We start from the raw sequence: 12,989 nt of genomic DNA, 5'->3' as shown, positions 1-12,989 counted from the left end.
AGAATTCCATCAGGAATTTCCCTAGGACTTCCTACAGGATTTTTTCCAGTAATTATTCAGAGGATTCCTTCAAGGGTTTTTCCAGATACTCCTACAGGAATTCCTCCAAAGATTTCTCCAGGAATTTATTCAAGGGTTCCTCCAAGAATTCCACTACGAATTCTCCTCGGCATTCTTCCAGGAATTTATTCAGGGATTTTCCAGGGATTCCAACTTGGATTCATGAAGAAAATTTTCCAGGGTTCTTTTCAGCGATTCCTTCAGGGATCCCTCCTGCTTTTCCTCCAGGAATTCATGCAGGCATTCCTCAAATACAGGAAAATTCTCCAGAAAATTCACCAGGAATTGATCTAGAAATTCCTCCATAAATTCTGTCTTAAATTCATCCACGAATTTCTCTATGAAATCCTTCAGGGATCCCTTCAAAAATTCTTCAAGGATTATCTCTAGGAAGACCCTTTGAAATTTTTCCAGGGATTCCTTCAGTAATTTTACCAGATTTTCCTCCAGTAATTGCTGCAGCGATTCCTTCAGGAATTCTGCAAAGAGAATTCTTCCAGAAACTTCTTCGGGGATTTTTGCACGAATTTCTCTAAGGATTCCTCCAGTGATTTTTCAAAAATTCCCTTGAGGATTTCTTCATGAATTCCTCCAGAAATTCCTCTAGAAATTCCTCCAGGAACATTTCAAGATTTTTACAAATTTTTACAAAAAAATCTCACAGAGTTCCTTTAGAGATTCCTCCAGAAATTCATGCAATAACTATTTCAATGACTCCTCTAGGGGATTCCTCCAGGTAATCTTCCAGATATTCCTCCAGAAATTCTCACAAAAATATCTCCAGGAATTCCTCTAGGATTTAGTCTAGGAATTGCTCCAGGAACTTTTTCAGGAAAATCTCCAGGAAATGCCCCAGGAATTTCTTCAGGAGTTGATACAAAAATTGCTCCTGGACATTCTTCAGAAATTATGTCAGCAATTTCTCCAGGAATTTCTCTAGAAAATCCTTCAGGAATTTCTTCAAAAATTTTTGCAGGAAATTCTCCAGGAATACCTTAAGGATTTTTTTAGGAATTCCTTCAGGCATTTCTCCAGGAATTACTCCAAATTTCAAGAATTGTTTCAATGATTCCTCCTGGGATTTCACCATGAATTCCTCCAGGGCGTTTCTCAAGAATTCCTCCAGGAAATCCTTCGAAGATTCCTCCAAAGAATCATCCAGGAAATCGTTCAGAAATTCCTCTAATAATCTTCTAGGGATTTCTTCAGAAATTCTTCCAGGATTTTTTCCAGGGATACTTTCAGGAATTCCTCTAGAAATTCCTCTAGGAGTTGCTTCAGGAATTCCTCCTGGGATTTCTCACAAATTTCTCTAAGGATTCCACTAGGCATTAGTTCAGTAATTCCTTCGAAAATGTCTCCAGGAATCCCTTCAGAAATTCCTCTAGAAAATCCTTCAGGAATTTCTCAAGGGATTTTTTTCAGAAAAATAAATTTTCTAGATTTCCTTTAGAGATATCTCCAAAAATTCATCCAGTAATTCTTTCAAGAATTTCCTTAGAGATTCATCCAGGAATTCCTTCATGGATTCCTTCAACACTTCTCACAGGAATACTTCTAGGAATTCCTCCAGGCATTCCTTCAGGATTTTATCAAGGAATTTCTCCGGAACTCCTCCGGGAATAACTCCAGGAATTTTTCAGGAATTCTTCCAGGAAATGCTCCTGGACATCTTGCAGATTTCAGATTTTTCCAGAGATTCTTCCGGGAAATTCTTCGAAAATTCATCCAGGAAATCCTCCAGAAATTCCTCTAAGGATTCTTCCAGGAAATCCTCCAGAAATTCCTTTAAGGATTCTTCCAGGAAATCCTTCTGAAATTTCTCAAGGGATTTTTCTAGAAATTTCTCCAGAAATTCCTTCCAGAATTCCTCTGGATATTTCACCAGGAGTTGCTCCAAGAGCTCCATCAGGTATTTATCCAGGAATTGCTACTGGGTCTCATCCAAGAATTCCTCAGGGGGTTACGCCAGGAATTCATTCGAAAGTTGCTCCATGCATTCCTTCTGGATTCTCTCTAGAGATTTTTCCTGGAATTGCTTCAGACATTCCTCCAGGAATTCCTTCATGGATTACTCCAAGAATTTCTTCAGAGGTTTCTTCAGTAATTCCTCCAAGACTTTCTCTAGAAATTCCTTAAGAGATTTCTTCAAAAACTTTTCTAGGGATCCCTCCCATAATTCCTTCTGGATTTTTTAAGAAGTTACTAAAAGGAACCCTCATGAAATTTATATAGGATTTCTTCTAGGAATTTCTCAAGAGATTTCTTCACAAATTTCTCGAAGGACTCCTCCCAGATTTTATCCAATAATTCCTCTTGATATAGTTTTAGATAATACTCCAGGGATTCCTTCGGAAATTCTTATGGCATTTTTCCTGGAAGTCTTCCAGGGATTGCTCGTGGAATTCTACAAGTGATATCTTCAGAAATTCCTCTCAGGTTCTTTTCAAAAATGTAGTAAGAAGTTCCTTCAGAAATTCTTCAGTCATCTTTTGCAGGGATGTATTCACGAATTTCTCCAGGATTATTTGATATTTTTTTTATTATTTCAACAATTTCTGGCAGAATTTATGCAGCGAATAGAATTGGAAGATAATTTAATAAAGATGCATACAAGAACCAGGAAATTATCCAAGGATTCTTTCAGTAATCCCTCCGGCAGTTTCTTCAGAAGTTTATTCAGCGATTCCATTAGTAATTCTCTCAATAAGCGAGACTATTAGTCCTCCAGGAAATCTTCCAAGCAACACACATGCCACTAAAAAGTCACGGCACTGAAGGTTTTAGATTATGCAGATACAGTGACTTACTATAAACATCTAGATACTTACATGCTAAAAGTGCTTTCATACATTTCTCCAGGGAATCCTTCAGGAATTCACCCAGAAAAGACTCTTTCGGAATTTTTCCATGAATTCATCCCGAAATTTCTCTCAAAAATGCACAAGGAATTCCTCCAGGAAATTCTTCTCAAATTCTTCCAAACATTTTTCTTTGAATAAACTCTAGGATTTTTTAAATTCTTCTAAGGAATCTTCTGGAAATACGTTCATTGACAATTCTGTAGGATTATGCTCTGACATTAGTGCATGCAGTGCATATGGGTATATAATACCACCTTTAGAGAGATTCCAGCAAGGATGTACTCGGAACAATTCAACTGAAGAGTATTTCAAAATAATTTTGCAAAGAGGATGCCGCTACGAACGTTTTCACCAAAAATAAAACAAAATCTGTATTTTACGTAATTTTGTGAAGATATTGTAGTTCTCATTCTCACAATCATTCTGAGAATGTATTCTTATGTACTTGATTATTTTCATGCAAAAAAGCAATAAGGTTGTCACGATCAATGCTGAGCTCGAACTTAAAATACATTTACCTTGCATTATAGCAGTGGTTTTCAACCAGGGGGGAATTCCCCCATAGGGGGGAATTTCGTTCTTTCATACGGGGAATTGCCAATTCAAGAATATTATCTTATGATTTTATCTAAAGAACGAAGAAACAATTTTCAACATTGAAAATTTTCAGTGTATCGTGAATCATCGTCGTCAAAATGTAAGTGTACACTCTCAGAAAAAAAAACCATGTAAATTTAAGTTCACTCGAATGCACATAAAAGGAGCGGCCCAAGATACACATAGATTAATTGTTATGGGTATTCATGAAGGATTTCCCCAAAGAGTTGTTGGAAAAATTCTCGAAGAAAACCTAATGGGGAATTAAAAAAAATAACTCCTGTATAAATTTGGTGGATTGATTCAATTAAATGTGAAATTCGCGTGTGTGGGAAAGTATGCTGATTGATGACTCGCTGGTGGCATCCCTGCAGGTGCTCCTTATGGGATTCCACATAATTCCATTTGGGATTCTTCCTGGAATTCCATCGCAGTTTCTACACAACTCATTCCTGCATTTCTTTATCAGACTCTTCTGGTTTTACTGACGGTTTTATTTTCTTCAGAAGGTTCATTTGGAATTCTTCCAAAAGTTTTTTCTCATATCTGTAAAGCAGTACCACATGGGATTCCTTCAGAATCTCTTGCCAGGATTTTTCTAGGAAGTACACCAATGATTAATCCAGACATTCTTTCAGGATTTCTTAAGGAATACCATCTGAGATTCCTGCAGGAATTCCTGGATTTCTCTGGAAATTCCTTCTGAAATTTCTCTAGAAATTAATTCGTGATTCCTCCAGGAATTCCTTCCGTGGTTCTCTAGAAATTTATTCCGTGGTTTCTCCACGATTCCTATGCAACCTCCGTCTGAGATTCTTCATTTTTATTTAGAAATTCTCTCTGGGTTTCTTCTAGGACTTTCAAAGGTTCCTCGTGAGCTTCCTTCTGGTAGCTCCGATATTCTTCTGATAGTTTAATTTGGAATCTTTTAAGAAGTTAAGAAAAGTTGAATCCCTGAAATATTGGAGGTAAACCAGAAATAATTCCGGGGGTGTGTTGTTTACAAAGCTATTTTTTTTTAAAACATGTCTTAACTTAAAAACGGTTTGTTGAGTTGAAATAATGTCTTCGCAAATGAATGAAGTTATTCGATTTTTGAGGACTTTTGAAAAAAAAATACACTGGGAGTAATATTCATCGTGGATCTATGTTAGATGTCATATAATTTCATTGGATTAACGCTTTGAAGCCGGAGGGGTCATATATGACCCCGGCGATGAAACCGAGTATAACAACCATGTTCGACACCAGCGAGGTTGCGACAGCAGTGGCGAAACAATTCGGCTTCAAAGGGTTAAAATAATAACGAAAATATCTCAAAAAATAATGCTAAATGTTTTCATAGTCTTTTACAACAGACCGATGTTCCTTCTTTATATCATCTGCACAAAAAACTAATCAGAATATTCATAGATTTTTCAATATTTTAACAAAAACCGGAATTTTTATTGTTTGGCCCATGGTGTTAGTCGATTTTGACCAAATTTATTGATAATTTCTAATTTTTAATTGAGCGATAATAGAGCTGCCAATTTTCATTTAACAAAACCAGACCGTTTTTTTTATTTTTCTGTAGGAAACTGACTTCTTGCCTCAAAATTTTACAAGTAGCTCAGCATAGTCAAATGTAACTAGTTTTTCCAGAATTTTTATTTTCTTTGATTTGAAAAAGCAATTTTTGAGATTTATGGTGTGATAATTGTTTATACGTACAAGTTTTAATTGTAAAACCTTGAATAGTTTTTTCCTACCTCTAATCATACCTACGGAGAATAAAAAAAAATTAAACAAAGTAGATAGCTGTGTGGGACCTTGTGAAATGCTATTCGCATTTTTTTGGTTCCTCTTTTAAATTTTTATATAAAAAATATTGTTCCTGATATATTCGAGTTTCCAAACCGTCTGGAATAACGATTCAAGAGGTCCAGTTTTTTTTATCTCAATATTTTTGAATTTTTGAATTTGCTGTTACTGAAAGTTATTTAGATGTAGTAAAAAAGTGTATAGTTTTTTGCAATAAAGCTTCTACGTAGAACCTAATTTTGATATCAAAATTTCAAAAATTGTTTGGTTTTGAAAATCTTTATATAAACATTTGACATTCCTGAGCTATTTGAAAAATTTTAAGGCTGGAATTCTAGCTTTCTACGGAATAAAAATAAAATAAAAATAAAATCTTGTATATCCAAATATCTAACATAGATCCGTGATGAATATTACTTTCAGTGTATTTTCATAAAGTCCCTCAACTAACATTCAAAAATCTTCAAAGACATCATAACAATCAAACAAACCTTTTTCGATTTATATTTTTTTATTCGATTTTTACTGGCTCTCGCAGTTGAGGGGATCAAAACGGATAGTTTTGATCTGCCCCTGTGAAGTGCATGTCGTTAAAATAGTTAGTGCCTTCTTTCTACCAATAATTTATAAATGTTCAAAACTACATTCAAGAAGCTCCAAATGCACAAAACGGCAATAGACAAAATCGAAAAACGGTAGAATTGGAAACGACCTAATACAAAGTGCCGAAACGTCGGATAGAACAAAACTATCTGTTTTGATTCCTAAGTCTGCGAGAGTCAGTAAAAATTAAAAAAAAAATCCTGTCGACTTTCCACGTTGTTACATTTTTTTTTGAAAAAGATCATTTGGTTTTTTTTACACCACCCTTTTCAAAAGTTTCTTTTTAAAAGGTTTTTTTTCACACGTCCTTTTCAAAAGTTAGGTGCACATATGGCAAAACATATAACAAAAAACATTCTCAAATACAAGCTCATACATGCGCAAAATTTTCGGTCGAAATGAAGAAGGTTGCACCTACGCGGTTAGAGCATTGAGCTGGAAATGCTATCTGAACCTTTGGTGGAATTTCAGAAAGATCTACAGGAATCCGAGTAATCCGAAGGAAAATTCATGGAGGAATCTTGGAAGGAATTCAAGAAGACATCCACGAAGCAGCTTCTTAAAGAATCCCGGAAGGAGTTCTTAGATGCACTCCGAAAGTAGTTCCTGGATGAATCCTGCAAAGTTCTCTCTCTCTTCTTGGCGTAACGTCCTCATTGGGACAAAGCCTGCTTCTCAGCTTAGTGTTCTATGAGCACTTCCACAGTTATTAACTGAGAGCTTCCTCTGCCAATGACCATTTTGCATGCGTATATCGTGTGGCAGGCACGAAGATACTCTATGCCCAGGAAGTCAAGGAAATTTCCTTTACGAATAGATCCTGGACCGACCTGGAATCGAACCCGTCACCCTCAGCATGGTCATGCTGAATACCCGTGCGTTTACCGCCTCGGCTATATGGGTCCTCTGTAGCAATTCCAGAAATTTCTGAATGAATCCTGAAGAACGTTCTTGGAGGAATACCGGAAGGATTTTCTAGAGGAATCTAAAACAAATAATGTCAGAATCATGCTTCGTTGGCATAGTCCCCTCGTTCGGCCTATCTCAATGTAAACCAAAAACTCAAACAAACACACATAACTGGATATCGGAAAAGCTATGCGCCAAACAACTGTAACATTTCGTTTCAATTTTAGCAGTTTGGAACATTAGAATTGAATGAAAATGTCACTTTGTTTAGCTTTTGTAGACGCCATGATTCTTCGGCTTAGTGGGTAGTCTATACACATGATCATAAATGGCATGATTCTGAAACATTTCGAATTGACTTTTCAATAATTGAACATTTGATGCGACGGTCAAAGACGCTTCTTTGAACTTGTGTATTTGTTTTCAACGAATAATAACTATTTAATAAATTGAATGTGGGCCGAATATTGTGGACATTTTTTTCACTATGTACCCAAATCTTGGCCCATCAGAAAAGTGACTTCAAAAACAGCGATAAAAAGACGTCAACAGCATTTCTTGCGTTAGAACCAGAAAGAACGAACAGGAAGAAAGATTTTGTGTGCGGTGACTGTAAAAATATAACACAATAATAGGGTTGCGTTGTTATTGTTACTAAATTAAGGAAGAACTTGAGTTAAAGTGATTTATTTATAGTTTTTTGAAAATTTAGCTCCGAAAATATAATTTAGAAGTAAGATTGGTGAACAAACAGAGATAATACTTCAGCAGAAATATTGAAAAAATTAGATAATTAGTGGTTCTAGTGCATGGATAGCAATAGGCCAACGTTGTATCCACTAATAGGCCAATTTTTGTACCATTGACCAACGTTGCATACCATCACATCGAATCTTTTCAACTTAATTAAGTAAAATTTTGAATATTTATGTAAGTTTACTTCCAATTGGATTAAGCCTACCAAGTTATAATCCTCCCCGTGTACACTTCACTAATGACAGTACCTCTGTTAAATACGATCTGTCCATGAAACAAGCTATTCATGGAATACCAGATCAACTTCGATGTATATCTATTCCTCGCATTTTTAACGAAAAGTACCAAAATGTCAATTCCTGTAAGAGATTCTTCACTGATGGGTCTCGCATAAATGGATCCACTGGTTTCGGTGTCTTCAATGAAAATTTCACCGCCTTCCGCAAACTTCAGGAACCTTGTTCGGTTTATGTTGCTGAGCTGGCAGCAATCAATTTCGCTTTGGGGATGATTTCAAACATGCCCGTAGACCATTTCTTCATCTTCTCGGATAGCCTTAGTTCGATTGAGGCACTCCGGTCGATGAAACCTGTAAAACATTCATCTTACTTTCTTACAAAAATAAGGGAGCAGATGGGTGCACTGGTCGAAAGATCATACAAGATTACCTTTGTATGGGTCCCCTCACATTGCTCAATTTATGGCAATGAGAAGGCGGACTCTCTCGCAAAGGTGGGCGCACAGGAAGGTGAGATCTATGATAGAAGAATTTCACATGATGAATTTTTCCATTTTGTTCGCCAGAGTTCTCTTCAAAGTTGGCAAAATGATTGGCGAGATGGCCAGCTGGGACGGTGGTTACATTCCATTATTCCTAATGTTTCTTTGCGAGTGTGGTGGTATGGTTTGGATGTAAGTCGCAATTTCATTCGCGTGATGTCAAGACTTATGTCCAACCATTACTCGCTAGACGCGCATTTACACAGGATTAACCTCGCGTTGAGCAATGTTTGTACTAAGTGCGGTTCCGGTTATGATGACATCGACCACGTAGTTTGGCAATGCCCGGATAATGACGCCTCCAGAGCGCTACTATTGGATACCCTTGAGGCCCGAGGTAGACAACCCTTTGTTCTTGTGAGAGATGTGTTGGGGACCCGCGATGTCACATATATGGGATGTATTTTCGACTTTCTTCGCTCTGCTGGTATAAAAGTTTAATTCGCTTGTGTTTTCTTCTCCAGTTTTTTTTTCTCTGTTTTGTCCTCTTTGTGTTACCAAGCTACTCCTGGCCATCCGGAAGACCAAGTCCCACAACAAGTTGGTACCAACACCACAAGGCACCGAATTCGCTAGCAAGATGCGATTCACCCCCGGATGAGCAGCAGTGAAACCTTTGGCCCAATCCTTACCCTGTCCATCCCTCAAAATGTGACCTTCTAACCTCGAGCTGCCACGAGTACCCTGGCTTCCACCCATTACTAACAGATATCATTAAAAAGTTATTACTCTGTATAATGTATAGTATTAAGTACAAAGAAAGATCCTCGGCTCCGTAAAGCGTTATACGCGATTGAGCCCCAAATAAATGAACTAGATAAAAAAAAAAAACTTCCAATTGGTGAAACATGCATTGCCTAGAGTGTGTAATGGGGTGGACATATTATTTCTAGTGCTATTAATTTTATGAGTTATGGTCAAAATTGTCAAGGCGGCTTGCAAATTAGGCCAAGGAATGGTACATATACCCTACCAGATCAAACTCCTGGAAGAACCTCACATGGTATTTCTGAGAGAGTTAAGGAGAAATCCTGGAAGGAATTCCTGAAGGATTTTCGAGAGAAGACCTTAAAAAAACTAGCTTGGAATTCCGAAAATAATCTCGGAAAGTACTTCTGCATAAATCTCGGAAGATATCCAGAATGATTTTGCTGGAAGGATCCAGGTGTAATATCAGAGCAAATCTATGAGAAGTCCCAGGTGGAACCCATAAAAGAACACCTAGAAAAATCTTAGATGGAACTTCTGGAGCAATTCCAGAATGAATTCCTTAAAAAATATCGAAAATAACGGAGAGATCCCAGGAAAACTTCCCGGAAGGTCCCAATAACGTATTATGTATTCCTCCTAATAAAATATCTGCTTCGAGCTTTTGTAGAAGTTTTCAGCGTACTAATTGAGACTTTTCTTCATCCCTGGAAACTGTGAGCTATACATGTATAGGCCGGACTCGAGTCTCAACATTTTCAAATATATATCTGGCCAAACAGATAAAAATGTTGTATAAAGCCAAAATTTTGACATTTTCTCAAACCAACTTTGGTAGGTGATCAGGCAATTCTAGACTAACATTTGAAAAGGGCGGAACAACCATTGCAAATTCTCACTTGTTCCGTCTCTCCTGGGCGTATTTCAATATTTTTATGCAAACTTTTCCCGTTAACAGATAGAGGGGAGTCAGATCTATCTGTTACTGGTAAAAGATTTCATGAATAATGGGGAGTAAGCCTAGGAGGGACGGGAGAAGCAGAAATTCGCAATGGTTGTTACGCCCTTTTCAAATGTTGGTCTAGATTTTATCTTTGAATAGCATAATACATTCACTAGATAGATGTTTGTGGAAGTTTGGAAAGTAACTCCCAATAATCGAGTCACAAGTGTAATTCTTCTTATGAAATTGTTGTAAGGCTGAAAAAACGTGATTCTAACATAGTTTATTTTGTGAATTTATACGTGTTTTTATAATGTTACATGATTCTGGTCACGTACCTATATTGAAACGGTTTCTAGAGCCTGCGAAGACAAAAATGTATACACGTTTCAACAATTTGCTAGTCATTCGTAAGAGCATGATGTTTTGAACAATCATGTGTCGGTAATCGTGGTTCAAATAACACAGTTTAATGCGATAAGATTATTCACTAATCAGGTTGAATTACTTGGAAGGATAACATATATAAATAGGCCTGAAATATGGCGCAACCACAGTTCATTGTTACATGTTCTTCCAGTAATTACATCATCCCTGAAATTCCTAATAACATGATTGTTTCGACAAACCCCTTCATGGGGGTATTTATTTTAGCAGTAAATTTCTACAAAATAACTGAACATTTTCAAAGATTTAAAAATCCATTCTCAACTAGATCCTTGCGCTAAGCGGCATCCAAGCACAACAGGCTGGAACGGACTGTAATGGAAACAGCTACTATTGCCTTGATCCCGAAAACTACCAACTTTGTGCGGATCTTCCGGATGGCGGCTCGGAAACTACAGACACAACCGTCTACCCATGTGCTCCGGATTCATTTTGTGACAATTCTGGACGGGCTGAGTGTGATTCTTCGGCTAGGCCGGAGGAAGCGGCATCATCTGATGAGTCCCCATCAGATGAATCATCAACCGCAGCTTCTTCATCAACTAATCCAGACTCAACCGTGGACTCCGAATCATCCACCTTCTCCTGCTCCACAGCGGGTCGCTTCCCGGATAGTGGCGATTGCCGCAGTTACTACACCTGTCTACAGCTTCCCCTTGGACTGTCCCAACTACATAGCAGTTGTCTCTTTGGGATGGCTTTTGATCCGATAACGCAACGCTGCTCCAGTAATCAGAGCCCGTGCCAAACGGATTTTTCTTGTAGTACAGTAGGAGTGTTTCCGGATCCACAGGATCGAACTAGTTACTATCGCTGCCAGCGGAATGGTTCCGGCTATGAAAGCTTCCATATGAAGTGTGGAATCGGACAGCGGTTCAATGTAAGACAGGGTCGATGTTCTTTGCTTGGGCTGAGAGAGGGAGGAATGGAAGATGAAGTCCAGTCACCAATGAAAGATTTGATGAGAGTTCCCGGAAGAGGTGGTTACAACTAGGCGGAGATGAGCCGATATTATTGATTGGGTTAAATTTGTAACACTATAGATTCACATGGATCATTGATAAATTTTTACGTTTTTTTACGCTGATACTTAGAGTTGAAAAAAAAAATAAACATTTCGGTTTGTTACCGTTTTTTTTAAGTTTTTGTTTCAGACTTTTTTCTGTCTTGAGCTTCTACTTGCTTAATTCTCCAGAGGGACAGGGTCGGCTTTTGAGCTTAGTGTGGCATGTTTTTAATCAAAAGACACTTCGATATCTCTAACCAGAGGTTGCATAAACTGAACGATCACTTGAATAAGACAACAAACAACACAGAAAACACCATGTGGTCTAGTGGAGAATTTTCCTTTTGACGAACAATATTATTTTCACCGACTGGAATGGGAGTTTAACCCACACTCTGAGGCTCATGAATGGCCTAGACGGCTGACGCCATTAACCGCACATCCACAACGCCATTTTGCATTCGTATGTTTTTTTAGGCTGGCATAAGTATCTTGAGTATCTTACTATAACCAAATATATCAATGATATTTCCCCTGTAATGAACCTTTTCGTTTTAGCTCAACGTACCCACACAGAAAGAAATCATGAAAATTAAACAGCACGTAAGTTAAGCATCGACTGAAAATTATAGTAGAAGCTACAAAATTACAGCCATGTACCGAGAGATGATACTGTCCGCTCAGTAATCAGCCAATCATGCGTACTGTTTACATTTTTTGAGACATATCCGATTAAAATTTACATGCAGTAACGTAAACGAGGACAGCTACGCTCAGTCGTCTGCCTCGCTGCGGAGACTGCTCTCTCGCTCTCTGTGACCGAAGCGGTACAACAGTTTGTTCCTTTATGGTGGAAGATGTTCATCTTTGATTGCCCTCTCTTCAGATTGGTGAGACAGCCTAGAGGGGTTAGGCGTGAACTCTCACTCGGAAGATCTGAGTTCGATTCTCGTATAAAGATTTTTTAAGTTTCTCTGAAAAGTCGGTGCTTAATTAACACTTTTCTCTCAGCAATCAGCAGTGTAATTTTAAGATCACACATAAATTTCTATCGAACACGATGGAGGTCAATTTGTTACATTCAGTTCGTCATAAATTTACAGATTTTGTTCGCACTGTGCACTGGGATATTTAGAACTTGTACGGTACGCACGAAGACACTATATGCCAAGTCCAATAAATTTCAATACGAAAATTTCCTGGGCATTGAACGCGTCTCATTGAACTCGTCACCGTCTATATTTTCTCGGCCTTGCTGTGGCTATATGGCCCCAGCAGCAATGATAGTTCAATATCCAATAAACGATCAACAACTAGGAGCTGTTTTGATTCGTTGTTGAAGTACAACCGATCAAGCAAACTTAAGCTTGAATGCTTTTGAAAGAGACAATGAGATCCACTGCATTCAGATAACCATGGACATGAATATGTATTCAGATTATCTCGCCTCCTTCGTTACCAAGTAAGATGAATTGTTATAATGCTATTCACTATTTTTTGAAGGTAACTTAAT

The 12,989-nt window shown here is 37.8% G+C and overlaps 2 protein-coding genes across 3 annotated transcripts in view; both read left to right on the top strand.

The window, feature by feature from the left end:
• Positions 1–12,989, top strand: part of LOC109398757 (neural cell adhesion molecule 2) — a 642,607-nt gene that overhangs the window by 141,854 nt on the left and 487,764 nt on the right. The window lies entirely within an intron of this gene.
• Positions 10,300–11,672, top strand: LOC109415394 (uncharacterized). The gene is made up of 2 exons (XM_019689261.3): positions 10,300–10,679; positions 10,739–11,672. The coding sequence occupies exons 1-2, from the start codon at positions 10,566–10,568 to the stop codon at positions 11,462–11,464; spliced, it is 840 nt and encodes a 279-aa protein (XP_019544806.3). The 5' UTR covers positions 10,300–10,565; the 3' UTR covers positions 11,465–11,672.

Source organism: Aedes albopictus, chromosome 3 (assembly GCF_035046485.1).
Source record: "Aedes albopictus strain Foshan chromosome 3, AalbF5, whole genome shotgun sequence".
NCBI classification, from domain to species: domain Eukaryota; kingdom Metazoa; phylum Arthropoda; class Insecta; order Diptera; family Culicidae; genus Aedes; species Aedes albopictus.
This window is presented reverse-complemented; position numbering and strand designations above follow the sequence as displayed.